Source organism: Lissotriton vulgaris, chromosome 8 (assembly GCF_964263255.1).
Source record: "Lissotriton vulgaris chromosome 8, aLisVul1.2, whole genome shotgun sequence".
NCBI lineage: Eukaryota > Metazoa > Chordata > Amphibia > Caudata > Salamandridae > Lissotriton > Lissotriton vulgaris.
The window spans coordinates 1,294,492,120-1,294,510,310 of record NC_141696.1 but is presented as its reverse complement, the minus strand read 5'-3'; the positions used below and the strand labels follow the sequence as shown (position 1 = coordinate 1,294,510,310).

The window sequence follows — 18,191 nt, the reverse complement described above, 5'->3', positions numbered from 1 at the left end:
CTACCTAATAGATTGGTATTCAGGAAAGAAATTAAAACATGGCTTTTTTGCCAACGCTAAAGTAGGCGTGTTATATCTCATCTCATCTCTACCCCAGCGCCAAGACGCCTCGCAGTAGTGCGCTTTACAAATACCATCAGTCAGTCAGTCAATAGTCTGAACTTAAATTAGATTTAGGACTACATTTACTGCAGGGATATAACTGGGATACGTTTAGGGTGGAGTCGTTGAAAATGTTTTGCCATAAAGGAGTTAGTCCAGATTGTCCATAAAGGGTTAATTTGAACTTTCTTCATCATGAATCTTCAATGTAGGTTCTTCATAAGGATTATTTGTTCCTGGGATCTCGGGTTTTCACCTCGGAATCAGGGTGCAAAGATAAGGCATCAGTATGTTAATTTCAAAAGGTTTTTCAGTCACACTGGTTATAAATGAACCTTCAGAATAAGCCGACACTCTAAATGCAGCACCTTTTCAAATGCACCTTTGGAAGGCGAAGACCGAGGTCGCTCAAAAACATTCAACAAACACATGTACTTCTGTCATAGCTAAAGAGACAACATGGAATATGTGTCTTCATATAGGTTCTTTCCTTCTGAACATTACAACACCATTTTTCCTGTTTTAATAGTCCCCGTCAATGTTTAAATATTTTTGTTTTGGCCACGCCACAAACTTCCTTTCTGTAAAATAGGTTTGCAACAGCACAGGGACATGATGCATAATTAACATCAGCACTAAGTAAGCCTATGATGGGAATACATTGCCCACGCCTTATGACCAGCAACGACCACAAGACGAAGGGCTGCGAGACACAGGTTGGTGCAGCATGGAGGAGTCCAGACAGAATCACTTCTCTGTCCACCTCAGTCTTTGCAACCGTCAGTTTTGAAAAGTCAGGCACAAGGCTCTTCCAAAATATCACCAGTAGGCAAGAGGGAGATGTGAAAGCGCGTGCCATTGAGAAAGGGGCCAACAGGACTGACTTTCCAACAGCACAATTAGAACCTCTTTAGACCCGCTTGCTTGCCTCACCTCCCAAACATAGGGAACATTGCAGCCAAGGCCTAGATTTATCACTGATGTAGTGGGCTACTCTTGAAGAGCACCATGGGCCTGTCCACCCGAAACGGAGCAAGTGACCAAACATTGTTTGCATGGAGCAGGCTTCTCTGTGTACCTTTTAACTTTTAGAATGGCTGCACATTCACCATTTAAACCACTTTTATAAGGTTTTTGTATGGAGACGATTTAGAAAAGTTCGCAGGATATACAAAACTGACATTACACATGAAGTAGACACTGTAAATGTATAGGCATTTATATAGCGCACTACTTGCCCGTAGGGTCCCAAGGCGCTTCGACCGCTGCGAAACCCTTCCTGGCTTCCCTGAGAGATGGTCCCTTAATGGGTATCTCCAGGGTGAGACCAGGCATCCCCGGCGGTCTGGTGGGGCCGTTAGTGAAGATGAGGCAAGCTAATGCCCAGAGTTGCCGAGTGTGATCGCTGATCAGAGTGGGCACCGAGGCGAGAGAATTATCGAGTCCGCTGACCCTGGTCCAGAAACCTGCCGCGCCGGGAATCGGACCCTGGTCCCGGGCCGTCCTCTGCTCTCGGGTCTGCCGCCTCTAACCAGTGAGCCACACTACTTCACTGTACACTTCACATAGAAAAAACCCACATAATGAATTAACAACTTATAAAGAAAAGACGTACATTTGTGGAGAGATGGGTTAGCAAAACCTTTTGCAGGAAAAGTCCTTATAATGAGTTTGGTCAGCCAATGCTATAATGGGTGGAAGGTTGGGACAAAGTCTAGCTGACCCACACTTTCCCAGACGCACTGGACACAGCAATGGCCATGAGTGCCATATGATCCAAAGTCAGGTACAGGGGTGCCCAATGTAGGTCTCGGATGGCCAGACTTTTGAGTATTCACCCAAGATACAATTGGCTTCAATGAAGCTAAATGTAAGTCGGTTACATTACCAATGGTTATCCTGAGGCTTTGGCACGGAGCCAACCCTTCTATGTTGGATACACATGCTTCTTGTGTACGCTGTACAGGCTGCAAGATGAAGGCAACCTGGAGTATACAAACATTGATGCCCCATTACTGGACAATGCACAGAGTCTACCTGAACATCGCTTTTTAGGGACACAACGGTTATGCAGTACTCGTCAGAAGGGCATTGGCTTAATGGAGTGAAATTAGTAAAGTAAAAGAATCATTCAAGTTTGACAAAAGGCATGATCCTAAATGCGTGAATAACATTTTAAATTAAAAACAGTTTCCACTTTATTGCAGAACTGAATTCCATCACCGTTCTGTGTGCAAGGAACCTGCAAAATATTCTTCGACAATATTGGTTTTCAAATTACTGTGGCACATTTTGACTTTAAACTTGAAAACGCTGCCCTAAACCTCAGCTCGAAAGACAGCGACCTACATTCCACATAAATCGGGGATAAACATGCTGAAGGCGATATTTTGTTAAAAAGCGACCGCATGCTTTATTGGGTCCGGCGGCCCTCGGTCCACAGGCAGAGATGTTTGGCGACCCATGTCCGCAGAGCACCCCGTTTCCACTGCTGGGATTTACTTTCACAATCCATCTTCTGCTGTATTAGCCTCATGGAATCACAAATGACTAGAAGTCCCAGCATGCACTGAGTTGTTCAAGAAAGCTGAGGAACTGAAGCACGACAAAAGGCAAACCGTGAGCGACTTGTCAACTCAAGAACACTTTGCAAAAAAAGATGAAAACTAAGCACTTTACTGTAGTCTAGGGTCCAAGACAGGCAGTCTCATCTTCAGTTGTCCATAAGGAAGTGAGATGCATACATAGATGGGATTAGATGGATGGCCTTGGAGTGTGGCATGGTGGGCATGTTTCCAGTTACCTTACCCAGAGGCGCAACTAGAGCCAAATTTCGGGGGGGCTGAGAAAAGATTTCGGGAGGGGGGGGCTGAACCTTTAATCAGTAGGCAGAGTGGAGCTGCAGGGGCTCTTAGAAGGGGTGAAACAACTGCAAGGCCTAATTAACATTCAAATGGTCTTTAAAAGACCTGTGAAACGTTCGGGTGCGGCTCTGTGTGTGCCCGGGATCTGTCTCATCCCGGGGCTGCCACACACGACGGAGGGTGGGCTGAAGCCCGGTGAGTCCAATGGGTGTTGCACGCCTGACCTTACCCACTCACCGCCTTCATCTAACTAGATGAAGCATCCTTTTAGTGCCGTCCAGTTCTTTGCAAGCTGCACCACTGCTTCCAGATTTTTCATAATATTTCGTTCTTGAACAGAACGGACGCCCTCGAGGCCTGACTGAGCAGCGTGCAGCCAGGCATTCAGGTTCACAGGCAGCCCCTCGGAGTCTGCGCGGTTTATATTTAGCTGGGCTTTGCCAAGTCAGCGTTCGCGTCCCACTAGGCCTCTGCATAGCATTACCCTAATGAGCCGCTCCACATCACACGCTTCCTTTTGCCTGGCATGTTAATGTGTTCTCAAGTTCTTCTGTCAATCAAAAGGTCCCACCGAGTCCTTATCCCCGCGCGCGGGTTTCCGTCAGGCACAAGGCGAACCTGCTGTGCGTCACACGTTGTGATTTCAAAATGCGCTGCGCCGGGATGACTGCAAACCGCAGACATCGCTTTACGCTTGTTTCAGGACAGAAAGCCTGTCTCAGCCAGTGTTTAATTTGTTTTAAAAAAAAAATAGGTGTCAGTGGTGCTCTGTGAGGAGGCCACGGCTGCTTGCACCACAAATTGCCCCTGCCCTGCGGCCAACAACAGTAACAACACAACTACTAACCATCACACTCCTACAAGTGGCACAAATCGGACTATTCCAGGCCCCAAAGCTATGAGAATGGCTTGGGAGGCAGGCAATAGCCATTTTTAATGTATCTCGAATTAATAATTTATTTTTGTGGTAATCTCAGACAGCACCACCTTGTGGCAAACTGTCACAAGCACTGATGTTGACAGTGGCTGGGCCCGGCACTGGAAACCACCGGCTCACATTAAGCACTGATCTCAACACTTCTTAACTCGCCTGCGAAGTACAACGCAGCTATGACAATCACACAAATCCCCTTTGTGGGTGGCGTTTTGCTGTTTGTGCTCTTGGTGGAGGGCTCACTTGCAAAATGAGGATACATTACAACAACTACCCAAATTTCCCACCCACCAAACATAAGAGCGAGCACCTTAAGTGGGTTTGGGCAGGAGGAAGGGGCACTTACCACCCATCTGCTGGCACGCAGCCACCCGACTGGGCTTGAGGATGAACTGGCAGCGCAGTTCCCCGGGCAGCTGCACCGCCGGGTCAATTGCTCGGAGGTCCAGGGGGAAGGCGCAGTCCTTCGTGCCATGCGCCTGCAGGATTGCATCACGAATGTGGCTCATTTTAATTTCATAGGGATTTTCATGTCCTGCCCAAAAAGATACAAAAGCAAAGCTTAACAGACTGCACCACAGAATCAACTTTACATAAAAAAAACAGCCCTGGGATGCATCTGCTCCATAGTATGAGGCCCAACCAATACGGACGAGAACAAATACTGAACTTAAACAGTCTTATGACACTGACATGGAAGCATGAAACAGCAAGAGTACATGAAACCTACTTTGAAATCAATTTATTGCAGTCCAGATCAGTCTGGCACTAAATTAAATGAAGGAAACCTTCTGTCCCAACCTAACTTACTCACACCAAGAACCACAGATTATACCTTCCCTCCGTCACCCAGAGTTGAAATAAATGGTAAATGCTCTCTTTCCCCTATCATTCTGAAAGACACCCAATACTTCGCTGGGAACGTTTGGAAGCCCCAGAAAAGCTGACATGTTTCTACAAGTATTTGTCAAAGAGGGCATGAAAAGAAAATCCCACTTACCTCCTGACCAGAGTCAAACTGCCCTGGTCCACTATACTTACTGGGACGGGCCTGTCTGCACTCTGCCCCTAGAGGAGCTTGGCTAAGGTTTTAAATACAATAAAGCTATATAAAATCTCCTTTTCAATCTAAGTATTTATTTCCCTGTTTTTTCAATTTTTAAGTTCAAAATCTTATCAAGACTAACTTGGACAAATGTAACTTTTTAAGTTTAGAAAGCTTTACTGAAAATAGTAAACATAGTAAAAAATCATTACAAAAGCAAAAGACTTACAATGAAATATGGAATGATAGTATAATACAATATTTGTAAATTCAGTACCAAGAAAGTGTTTTAAGATTTTTGAAAAGGGGAGGGAGTAAGAAAAAGAGATAAAGGGGGAAGGGGGAGGGGGTAGCATGAAAGAATAAAAAGCCTATTCAATAACTACAACATCTATAAATAGATAAAAATAAACACATTATAAAGAAAGAAGAGGGTACTTTAAATGGGAACAAAAATGGCTCAAGAAGCATGTTTGGAGATATAAGCTGTGAGAGGTGACCATAACAAGTCCTTTTTTAATTAATAAAGACACCGAAGTGGCAAATGCACGATCAAGCCTGTGGTGATGGCATAATAAGTTCGACCAAGCCGGATATGAGATTTTGGAGGTATCCTTCCAATTGGTTGTAATGATTTGGATGGAGATGGCTATAAATAAGTCTATAAATCTTTGCACATTACAGTGAGCATTCCATATTGGTGAGGAGCCTCCCAAGAATATATGTATAATCTCAAAAGGGAAATTGGTGGATAGAATATCCTTTAATTTGGACCAAATATGAAGCCATGGGGATTTAACAAACGGACAGTGGAAAAACATATGGAGGAAATCACTGTCTTCACATGGGCATGACCAACATTTTTTAGATTCTAATAATTTAAATTTGTGTAAGTCAGAAGGGGTAAAAAAGAGACAGTTATAAAAGAAAAACAAAGTCTGTGTAGAGCTTGCAGAGCGGGAAAGATATGCATTTTGGACCAAACAGAGTCCCAAAGCTGAGGTGAAAATTCCTGGGCTAAATTATTCTCCCATAATAGTTCTATTGGCGACTTAGTTCTGTCTGCTAAAGAACGAGAGAGTAGTTTATAAACGGCAGCAGCTCTAAGTGGGGTATAGCGGATAAATGTAACTTAAGAGCAGTTTTAAGAACTGCGTCATAGACTATCAAAGTCCATGACATACTCTGTAGATAATGAAAACCGCATTTAAAAGATACATCCATGAAGCCTCAGAGTGAAGTACGTGTGTTTTTGGAACCACCTGAGATGGTGAGGGTTCGGTTTGGTGAGTGAGAAGAGCGGAGATGGGGCTGTAACAAAATGGAGGTATCCAATAGTTTATAACCTATTGACTGGTGATGCTGCTGCTCCTCCATTAGGACCCCTGACCCAGGGCTGCCCTCCCAACTGTCCTCGCGTCTTGCAAGTAGAGCCTTGTTTTCAATCATTGCTGTTCCCCATGGATGTCCATTAGTGTGTGAACTCTGCAGGTATTCAGAGATTTTAACCTTTTCTAAGTTCACCTGTCACAGCACTGGCTAGTGACTGAAGTCGCACATAGGGGTTAGGTGTTGGTGTTTGTAATGCATTTGTTTTTAGTGAGAATTCGAGCCCCTGTAACAGAAGTGCTGCACATAGTAATACGCTCATATATAGACCATTAAACACATTATGTCTTACTCAAAAGGCATGCCCATTCATAAACCTGATTGCCTGTTCATTGTGCAAGTTCTGTGGAAATAGGTATAAGAGTAAGGAGTTTTATAATCTTATATTCTGATGTAGACTACCCAGTCACCAGAAAAACTTCACAATTTGCACAAGGAGCAGTGGTTTCTCACCATCAGAATTGTAAGCACCCATTTGTGACATGAAGCCAGAAAAACCCTATAATTTCGTAAATGATTAGTAGTTTAGAATAAAAAAATACACACTTTTCTTCATAGTCTTCCATTTAAAAGCCACACAACTTGAACTTGCTGAACTGCTAAAGGAATTTTAAATCTGCTACTTTTCCACGTAGAAAGTTGCCAAAAGTTACTTTGACACCTGTGAGAATTTCTAATTCTAAAACAAGCCAACTATTTTCATAATAGGCACAGTCACTGCATTCATTGTTAATGTACTATTTCCTCTTTTTGATAAGAGGAACGAAAAACTCTTCTTTGTTCAAACTTTCTGGAAACAAAGTTTGTAACTGGTTGTGGCATTATGTTTCATTTGCTGTCCTTCCGGGTTTAAAACTAACGTACAATGCCCACGAGTTTGAAAACGCTCAAGTATTTGATTGCAGATTAAATTCTGCCTCCTTTATTCTGTGTTTCACAAGGACACATTCTTTGTCTCCAGTGTCGATACCTTTAAAGAACTCAAGAGCTCATACTCCATTCAAGAAGGGTCTAATGTTGGAACTTCCTCCTGAAAGATGGTTAAAAAAAGGAGTGCCTGTTCCATTTTCACTCGACTATTGTTTGAATCTGTTCATATCTGTGCATTCAATGCACAAATAAGTTACCAACCATTACCTTGTAGCCCTACAGGCTATTTTAGGTTCCATGCTTCCGATCATGTTTTTTAGCATGTGGTTACTTTGAAAAAACTGCTTAAACTATTGTAAAATATATCCAAAAGTTATCAAGGAATCCTCTAATCTCTGGGAGAATTCCCTATCTTTGGGGCATGTCATAAAAGGCTGTTTCACAGGTCTCATATAATTGAAACCTTGGAATCTCTGGATAGCACCACTTACACTGCTCAATGTTCCTCCTGAAATGTTTAGCAAGACTCGTTGGGGATTCTCAGAAGAAGCTTCTTTAAGACCCGACAAGCCATCTTAAACTCCAGCCTGGCCTAAAATGGAAGCATGCAGATTCCAAGGTATAGGTGTAATAAGCCCCAGCAATCAGCCTGGCTGCGGCATGTAGAACTGTCTTCAGTGGAGTAAGAGATCTTATTTAGGGCCGCCAGCACCTAATTTTACTAGGGTCCTCCCAGGAAAGGACAGTAGACGGCACCACTGCTCCATGACCAGCCGCCAGAACATGGCGGACCCTTCACAGGAACAACAGCAGCAGGTGAGATGACTATCAAGGTCTATTAATAAAAATGTAAGTTTAGCCGTAGACCAGTCTTGCGCCACCACAACTTCACGTGGCTAGAGAACAAAGGTGACAGGCCCACATGGTTCCTGAAGAAGATTGTTTAATTGCTGTGAGATGAGAGATCAGATCCCTTTAAAGAGGGTTTTATTATTTTTGTCAGTAAAGGCGGCAGAGATTCACCAATCATGTCAGCGCACCACACCCTACAACTACGTCTTCTACAGTCAGCGTCGGAAACCAAGCAGTTGCTCAAGTTTGGCAAATCTTTGCCTTTTCGACCGTCTAGAATTGTAAAGACCTAATTTGGTGGGGTCCATTCTGGACCCTGCAGCTTCTGGTACCTTAATAAAAATCTCCTCTATCACAGTGATTAATACATCTTTTTCAGGGTCACCCACGCACACAAAGCACTACACAACCAAGGCCCAGGATACCTCAACAGCCGCCTCAACTTCTACGCTCTCACACGCCAGCTTCGATCGACCGGCCACGCCCTCGCCGCCGTCCCCCGCATCCGAAGAGCCACCGCAGGAGGAAGGTCCTTCTCCTACCTGGCCACCAAGACTTGGAACTCCCTCCCGACCCACCTCCGCCTGACCCAGGACCACCCTGCCTTCGGGAAGCAGCTCAAGACCTGGCTGTTCGAGCAGTAGCGGACCCCCCCTCCCCATGCGCCTTGAGACCCTCGGGTGAGTAGTGCACTATATATAAATGCTTTGATTGATTGATTGATTGATAAATGTGGCCCATGTTCTCATTCTCAATATTTTATAGTCCTGATGGTGACTCGCTAGCTGGTTAGTCACTAGACGTAACCTTGACTTATTGCAAGTGGATAAAAGAGCAGTCATAGCACTGAACGGTTACATTTAAAATACCAAAAGAAAAAATGATTTCCCCAATTAATTTCTTACTACTTCTTTCACACTCAATGCATTATCATATTTATTGTTTACCACACGAGCACTTGGGCCTTTCATCGTATTTGATTAACTAGCAAGGTGCATGTATAAAAAATTGTAATACAGTATACTCACGCTAAATTCTCTTTACATATAATTTATATCAAGTGCTAGTTAATTTAGATGAAAAATCATTTTGCCGATTCATTCTCCATTTATTTATTCCATTAGATGTTGCATTACCTTGTGGCTTGTGTTACCATGTGTTGGTAGCTAGTTTTTAAGCTCACTGTGTTGTGTGGTGACAACTAGTGATAGCAGTTAGACGGAGTGTTGCAAGGTAGTTCCAGTGTGGTGCTTTGCTCGAGTTCAGTTGTGTGATTTTTTGCTTAAATATGGTAAAAGTGGTCTGTATTTGTAATGATGGTGTGATCCCATTTGGTTTGGTTAATTTTCATCTAGTGTTTAGGGAAGTAATGTTGCATGGCATACAGAATCTTGCTCACTTCTAGAACAATGTGAAATTTTGTGCAAAGTGTATTGTGTTGTATGTAGTCATGTGTGGAGTGGCGCTGCTAGAGCATGGCAATATATTGTAAATGTAAATGTAGAGGTACTTGTATAGCGCGCGACTACCCGGAGGCATCTCGGCGCTTGTACGAATACCGCTGAGGAACCCTTCCTGGCCTTTCCCTGTGAAGTGCCCACTCCTGGGCATCCCCAAGGTAAAGCCAGGCATCCTAGCTTTGCTGGGGCCGTTGTGGAGATTAAGCAAGCTATTGCCCAGAGTTGCAGCCAGTGCTTAATTTGTAAAATATTAAGTGCAGGTGCTCAAATTTTTTAAGAGGCCCCACCCACTTCCTATAGCTCCACCCACTTCCTCCACCGGCTCCACCCACTTACTCTATCGCTTGACCCAGATCCTCAACTGGCACTGGTGAAAGCCAGATGTAATAGTGTGAAATAATCTATCCTGCAACCCTAGGTAGGTGGTAGCTGGTGTTCCCCACAGAACTGAAGGTGGGATAGTGATGCGGGTGCGCCACTGCTTTAATAATAGGGTCAATCTTAAGTGGTTTTGGTAGGCACCCTAGAACAAACGTGGATAGAGGAACTCCTGCTATGACTGAGGCGCAGTGAACTGTGAGGGAGGGAGGGCTGAGTGAGTTGCTTTCAGGGCTGGAAAGGCAGACAATCCAGTTTCTCAGCCCCTCTGAACATCCTCAAAACCTGTGACACATACTGGGGTAGTCAGATAACACTTGGAACAGCATTACATTTTGGAAAATACATATACTAACATGGTCTAATAGTGACGTTTAGTGTTATTTCTGTTTTGGTACCTGCTTGTATAAGTTTATAGTTGTCTTTTTTAGATTCTTGCACTCTGAGGCAGGCCACGAGTTGCATGTGGTGGCGATATCTATAAAACACCACATAACACATTATTGGATAACTGCTCTTAACACTATGCTGAGGCCTCGTGAAGGCAAAGTGAAAATGAACTATGAGGAACTCAAGTTGCAGAGCTGAGAGATCCCCAGCTTCAGCGGCTGCATTGCTTTGCTGGAAAGCATTCAACCTTGGGTTTGCAGGTATTTTTTTACATATTCACAAACTCGACCTGAAGGCATTGGAGCGCTACATGAGCACCAGATACATTACAAGCAGGAGAGGTTATGTTTTTTGTAGGCACAGGGAAATTAAGAGATTTGCCCAGAATGACAGGATGTTCAGTTCACGTCGGTTTATTTATGCAATGCATAATACCTGCATGTATCTCTTCCTATCGCCCTGCCTCATCATCTAGTATGCGTGACGGTGACACGATTCCTTACATCATGAGATATAATCGTATGAAGTTCCAAAACATCATGTATTGTTACGATTACAATATCTTTACTTACTGACTTTTAATTATTCTGAGGCCTGCTGTGCGGCACACTGTTTGCTTCGTGTGCCTAACGCTGCAGCTGCACACTATGCTGGGGCGGACAAAAACAAAGTGGGGACACTGATCACATTGATCGACTCAGGACACTCGACTGTTTAACTCAAGGAGAGACAGGCTACTAATTATTTGCAAGCAGCCATTGGTTATGCATTAGCGCTACAGCATATCTGAATGCATGTGGGATTTTTCTGTATTAAAAATACACAGGAATACGTGTATTTTTTTAAAGAAGAATCAAGCTTGAAGTTAATGCAAATTATCCCTACTACATGGATAATGACGAATGCAGCGCAGGAGCGTAATCCTCTGAAGCTAGAAGAAAGGATTCCCCGACTGTCACCACTGTGTGCAAACGATTTGTTCTATGCATTTCCCATGCTGTAGATCAGCCTGGCACTGTGGCCTCGTCACCCTGTTCCCTAGAGGGAGACCCTCCTCTGCAGAAGGGACGGAAGGAAAGCAATATCTATCTGCCCTTGCAGGGGAGGCAATGAGTGTAATGCGAAGAACCACGAGGGAAGCAAGAGATCTGTGAAGGTGCACGGCCTACCTAAGAATCACAGAGCCTACTACCCGTCAGCAACATGCTTCATGGCCAGTAAACACTATTTTATTTGCCAATAAATATCATCCTTTAGGCACAACTTAAAACACTTACAACATTGGCATGCCAAATAAATGAGTACAGAACACTAAAAGCACAGGCGGCACAAATTAACTCTCTCCATAATAAAGTAAAATAATTCTTGATGTTACTTTCTCCATATGGATATGAGGGCGAGAGAATGCACAAAGAGCACTGTAAGTACGAAAACTGCAAAGGTCCCAAGATATATTGAACATGCCCCCTCATAAATAATTGCAAAATAGCTGGTACAGGATCACACCCCCCCCCAAGCAATAGTTGTGCAAGGACGATTTCATTTCGGAAGGTGTTTTAACCCCGAGCTTTTTGCTGGACACTGAGGATTAACTCCGTCCTGCTGCGCTAGGTGCATAGGGTCACGGCAAAGAATGTAAACTTTCCGCACATGTTGTGGCCTCGCTCGAAGAAGATCGTGGTCTGCTAATACACAGCCCCAGACTACGGCGGAGTGAGCAGGACCCACTGCCGAAAGAAAGATGTACAGCAGGCAAATTATGTGCTGGTGCACCACGTGCACTCAGCAATGTAGCAGAGCAGCCAATGAACTTTCCCTCAGCCAGTCTCAAGCCCATAGTAAAGTATCCTAACAAACATCCAATTACAAACAAGCACTGAGAAGTTCCCGTACGGGAATGCGAGGCATCATCCAACCAATCCACCACGGGGAGCAGAATACTTTAATAAAGCCCTGTGCCATCGCGGAGATAACTTATCTTTAGTCAAAATGTCAAATACAAAGTGTGGTTACCTTATTAACAAGTGTACGCTCACACCGTCACCAACCAAGCAAATACATCGATTAGGGCTGGCAGCAAAGAAAGCAGTTTAACAGAATTCATGGGCTGCTTTTACGGTTACATCATGCAAAGCCTTATAATTATTTTACATTATAAAAAGCACCGGCCTGATCCTGCCTGCGCCGTTGAGCGCACCGAGGTCAGGAGGAGCAGGAGCTGTGCAGAACTGCCCCTCCCCCCGTGTGAGTCAGTGTGTGTGATGAAAGCGCGCGCGCCGAGCCGGCGCCGCAGCCACTATTTGCCACATTATAGAGCTGAGAGGCTGAGCAGAGATGATCTGTTTAACTATTTAGGAGCTCAGCAAACACGTCTCTCGGAGTCGGAGCACCAGAGAGCCTAGCACAGGCGCCGCTGGTGGCGCGCAATGGCAGGTGGCAAAATGCATGACAATTTGAGCGGGCTCCTTAACTTATGTGCAAAAACACGAACAATACAAACACATCCATAGTGGTCATAGACCCGGCCCTGAGAAATATGTGCCGGTGCTAAGCACCGGAAGGCTCCGGCACAAATTAAGCACTGAGTGGGACCCATGTTTAGAATAGGCACCGAGACGAGAATTAACAGGTCCGAGGAAATTGAGCCCAAGACCCGCCGAGGCGGGGAATTGAACCCTGGTCCCGGGCCAGACTTCTGCATCAGGGTCTGCCGCTCTAACCATTGAGCCACACTTCTCCACTGTATGCCTGGATACGCAGCTATGATGGTCCAAGGTGATATGCAATGGTAAGATACTGTGTGAGGCCTGACATTCTGAGGTATTGTGATGTACCATGCGATGTGCACAGGCTAGGTGGGGAGTGACAAGCATGTGATATGGAGTGAAGGTGGATTGACGTTGTGGCTTTGGTTATGATGTGGCGAAAAGGAGTGTGTAGAGGTTTAAGGTGGTATGGCACATTGCCAGAGTAGCACAGTGTGGCGAGTGGTACAGAGTTGAATCATGTAGTCTGAAGTTTAGATATGGAGTGAGGTGTTCTTGTGGGTGATGCAGGATGTAAAATAGATGGACTTTGTTAAAGGAATGCTGGGGTGCATTGGGTAAGACGTGTAGTGGGCGGGCCATGGCTTTCAGTAGAGTGTTTCTGTACCATGCAGTATGTCTGCATTTGTCCAGGAGTGAGGAGTGTGGCATTGCATGGTGAGCTCAGCTAAGAGTGGGCATTAAGGGGGTTGGGTGTGTGCTTTGAGGTGTTCAGTTACAGTATCTCACGGGTGTGCTTCCGAGTTGCAGAATTATGGCTGTAGAAGTTTTGTAGACCTGCACTGTGACAAGTTGTCTGAAATCCTTATGGTGATGCTCCGAGGCCTCATCGGATAGGGAAGACGTGAGGAAAAAGAGAAGATGGAAAGGAGGAATTGAAAAGAAAACAATAAGTGTGAAAGGGTTGGGGAGGAGAGGTTAAAGGATTGGAATTATGGGAAGAGCAAGAAAGGAGAGAAGATGGGAGAGACAGAAGAGGAGACTGTGCCAGAGGACATGCAATGAAAGAGTGAAAGGGAAAGAAATGGATGCTGGAAAGGGGCAGTTTAAGGAGAGGGGTAAGAAGAGGTTACAGACGACAGAGGAGAGGGGGAACTATTGAAGAAGTATAATTAAGGGTGAGGGGGAATACTAGAAAAAGCATGAAAAGAGCAAGCTGGGAGTTGACAGAAGAGGGAATAAGTAGGGGGCAGGTGGAAAATGGAAGAGAAAGCAGGAGATGCGAAGGCAGTAAATGGTGGAAGGAGGCAGGGGAGGCGGAGGTAAGGAAGCAGAGGAGAAAGTGATATGAATGGTGATTGAGACTGGAAAGATCATATGACAAAGTTGGAGAGAAAAGACGAAAAGAAAAATGAGAGTGAGGCAGAGGAGAGAGTAGAAGATAGCGAGGGAGGAGGGGGAATGAAAACAGGGAACAGGGTGGGGGAAAGGGGTGATGTTTGGGAGGTGAAATGGAGAGGACGCGATGGAAGCAAGTGACAAAGGTGCAGATGGGGAAAAAGTGATGCAAAATGATTTGGGATGGCAGGGGAGGAACTAGTGTGGAAAGGCTGAGAATAGAGGAAGGGAGAGAAAGTGGGAGAAAGGACACATGCGAGTGAATGAAAGCAGTGAAGAGACAGTTTGGAGAAAGAATACATTTAAAGACCGGAGAAGGAGAGGGAAGCAGGGATAGGGATAAGTTGAAAAGTGAAGAAAATTAGAACACATTGTGAGCGGTGGGAGAGTTGAGGAGGGATGATGTCTGTAGGGTGTGATGAAAGATGCAAAAGGAGAGAGAGAGTGATTAAGAGATTACAAAAGAAGAAAGGAAAATAAGAGGGTGGGAGTTTGGTTGGGTGAAGATGAAATAAAAGGGGAGGTGGAGGCAGAAAATCAGTCATTATGGAGAAAGGTGTGAAGGGAAGATGTGGGGAAAGAGGAGATGAGTAGAGTGAAGGATATAAGGGGTAGGACAACTTTTAGTATTGAAAGTGCAGTGGAGAAACGGAGAGCGGACGGAAGAACGTGGATGGGGAGAGAGAATAGAAGCGGAGACATAATGGAGAGGAACAAAAGGAAGCTCCCCGAGTGGAACAGTGAGATACTGACAACAGTGGGCAGGCTAATGAGCCAGCAACATTATACATAACGATGGGGATTCCCTACACAGCAGAAAGTAATTTACATTAAAGTAAAACAAGTAGCACAACGTAATGTAACACAGTTGCCCAGCCCATAGCATGTATCAAGAGCAGTATGCCATGCAAGAAAACATTGCATAACATTAGAGAGACTAGGATATGATACATTGTAGCATAGCACTGTAAAGTATGACACACCAGAACACAAACTTTAGAGATAAGGAGATGGGGAAAGAGGTGCTATGTGGCTCAACAGGTGGAACCGGATGGGTAGTTAGGTGGGCTCAGAACAAAAAGCCAGCAGTTCTGATATCCTCACCCATGTGGTCACCTGGTGCAGGGTGGGGGATCTGGTGATGGTGGTCCTTTGCAATGCGTATGGAGGCAGAGGCGCTAGCAGAAGAGGTGGGACTCTGGGCGGTATTAGGGTGCAACTAGGATAAATAGGGTCACCAATACCGGTCAACCATTGCTTACATGGCCCGTTGCTGTTGAAGACTCCCTGATAAGAATGACATTTTGAGGTGTCTGGCTCTGTTGACAAATGTGAGCTATAGGTGGCTATAAGGCGCCCTAGGAATGTGACAGGAGGATGGAGAAGAGCAGTGGAAACACGGAGGCCTCGTAGGGATCATGTGAAGCATTGGAGCTCACACTAAGGTCTGAAAAGGGAGCTAGAGAAGATGGCTGAAAAACTGGATACTTTCCCAGCATTGCAAGAAGGGTTATATGCCACATGACCTCAGGATCAAGTGACCCAACCTGCAGGGTGTTCTGGAAGAGGATATGACAGGGAGGAGGTGGTAAAGAAGGGCAAGTACTGGGGCTCTTGATGGCAAACATGGCTGGAGTGGAATACTGAGGCAGACAAACATGGAACTGCAGCTGGGAAGCAGGCTTGAAGCAGTTCCCCAATGCTGTTAAAGGGAGTGGGCAGGTGTAAATGGGCACAAGGCCCATTGTTCACAGGAACCAGCCTGCAGCACATTTTTTGATTCAGGGTGGTGGAAAGTGCATAGCGGGCTTCAAAAGGGCAGAGGAAGTAGGCAGTGACTTTGTGTGTGAGCAGCTGGGAAGATAACTTGACACCTTTCACCAGTGATGATAAAGAGAGGGAGAGGAGAAGTCCTAGGTTGCCTGATCTGGAAACTTTCTAAAGAGAAATCGCCCATTACTCTTACCTATTAGAGGATAAGGAGCATCATCTTTCCCCGAGATGACCCACAGCTGGTAGTCCTTTTCAGAGCACTAGAAAGACATAGAAATCACTTATGATGAAGTTTAGTTCTTTTCATGGAATAACTTTGCAAGCTGGTCATGAAAGGATAACACATGCTACCCATGTCAAGTATGGCAGACATCGGCCGGGAAAATGCAGAATCTCACACCTCTCACCTCCTGCAGACCACACAGAATGCAGCGGCCAGACTCATCCTCGACCTCCTCAAGCGGACTCATATCACCCTCCCACCTCAAGAAGCTCCTCTGGCTCCCCATCCGGAAGAGATGTCAATTCATGATGATGATCCTCACTTAAAAGGCCCAACACAATAGCAAGGACCAGAAAACATTAACCACCTCATGAAATTCCACCAACCCTCCAGACATCTGCGCTTCACCTCCCTATCCCTCGCTCACACCCCACAAATATGCTGTAGCAACAGTGAAGGATGCTCCTTCTACTACCCCACCTCAAAATCCTGGAACAATCTCCCCCTCAACCTTCAGACATCCACCGCGCTGCTTGAATTCAGGAAAGGACTTCAGCCCTGGCTGTTCAACGTATCCTCGCTTGCAGCAGGGCTATCAGCGGCTGGAAACCCTCATGGGTGACACGTTCATGCTATATAAATACGAATTGATTGATTATGACCCTAATGCACAGGGATCAATCTTCCTGTGCATCACGGCCATTTGCCTTTTCTTTAAAGAAAATAAACTTTGACAGCAAAAGTTCTCATTACAAAAGGCACTTTAAACATGGCTCCCACTAAGCAAACCTGCTGTACTGCAAGGGGAGCTGGTGGGAAGCTGCCACATTGTTGGCTTCCCTCTCAGCACAAAGATCTTGGCCAGCCAGGTGGGGAGCTCTATACAGGGTGAACTGGCAGATTGTCAAACAGGGTCTGAATCTGCAAATTGCGTCTTTGAAGCTTATAGTTTCAGTTTTGCTCCAAAGAAGCTTGGACACACACTGACATTTCTTTCTCCTAAAACCTTTGACCAGAATCCCCTCCATCACCACCACCACTACAATAGACACAGTTCCACTTGTTTTTATTAGTTACACATCGGCCTCTACAAGTAGCAGATTTTCACGCTGGCTTTCACATTGGCACACTGGGATTCAAGCCACATGGCTGCTGAGCCTTGTTAAATGAACAATGACCATGCTGGCATTGAGGGTAATTGTTCCTTGAGATGAAGGAGAATGGGCCTTCAGGGTTGGGGGCCGGTTTAGGGCCTCTGGGGGTCGGTTTTATTACAGGGCCGTTTTTGCAGCATAGCTGCAATATCGGCCGATGTAACAAAATCGGCAGAGACCGGCCGCACCCCGGAACCCTTGGGGGGATGGCCAAGCACTTGGCCAGGGCCGGTTTTGGGTCCCAGTCCGGCCCTGCCAGTGGTGGACTAAGAGATGAGTGCGAAGGCAGCAAGGGCAATCAAAGAGGCAGAGAGAGGGCAAAGGGAAACTGAACACAAAAGTGCACTGCAAAATGAAGGTCTCAAAGGAAAATGAGTGAAAGAAAAAAAATGGCTGATTCAAGTGCCCCCTTTGAACAAGGTCAGCAAGGATAGTGACCACCGGCTAATGAGAAGGAGAGCAGGGCAGCTGATGAAATGGACAGAACAAATTGATAAGTGATAAGGAGTCACAAATTGGTAACAAGGGCAGACCTGGAAGTACTGCTGAGGAATCCCTCTGCAGGAAGGTAGGGGGTCAGCAGAGGACATGAAAGGAGTCACAGGGCGGTAGGCACATTGGAGGCATGGGATAAAATGCCGATTGAGGACTTAAAAACAGTGGGATGCAACATACATTAAAACTCACATACATAATGTTACATTGCATTAAAAATTACAATAAAGCCAAAAATCAAAGTTTCACTTACCTTCTGCTGCAGCACATTGTTGATTCTAATTTAAAATATTTCTAGAGCGCAGCGTACACCTTGCGGTTTCTTGGCGCTGGGGGGATCAGCAACTGAGGGGGAGAAGACCAGGGAGAGATGAAGGG

At 45.3% G+C, this 18,191-nt stretch overlaps 1 protein-coding gene across 1 annotated transcript in view; it reads right to left on the bottom strand.

The window, feature by feature from the left end:
* ARHGAP20 (Rho GTPase activating protein 20) overlaps positions 1–18,191 on the bottom strand; it is a 318,989-nt gene that overhangs the window by 54,228 nt on the left and 246,570 nt on the right. Inside the window, exons 8-9 of the mRNA XM_086935223.1 lie at positions 16,135–16,201; positions 4,247–4,435 (exon numbers count right to left, since the gene is read on the bottom strand). Coding sequence (XP_086791349.1) covers positions 4,247–4,435; positions 16,135–16,201 — 256 coding nt within the window. The remainder of the gene's footprint in view (positions 1–4,246; positions 4,436–16,134; positions 16,202–18,191) is intronic.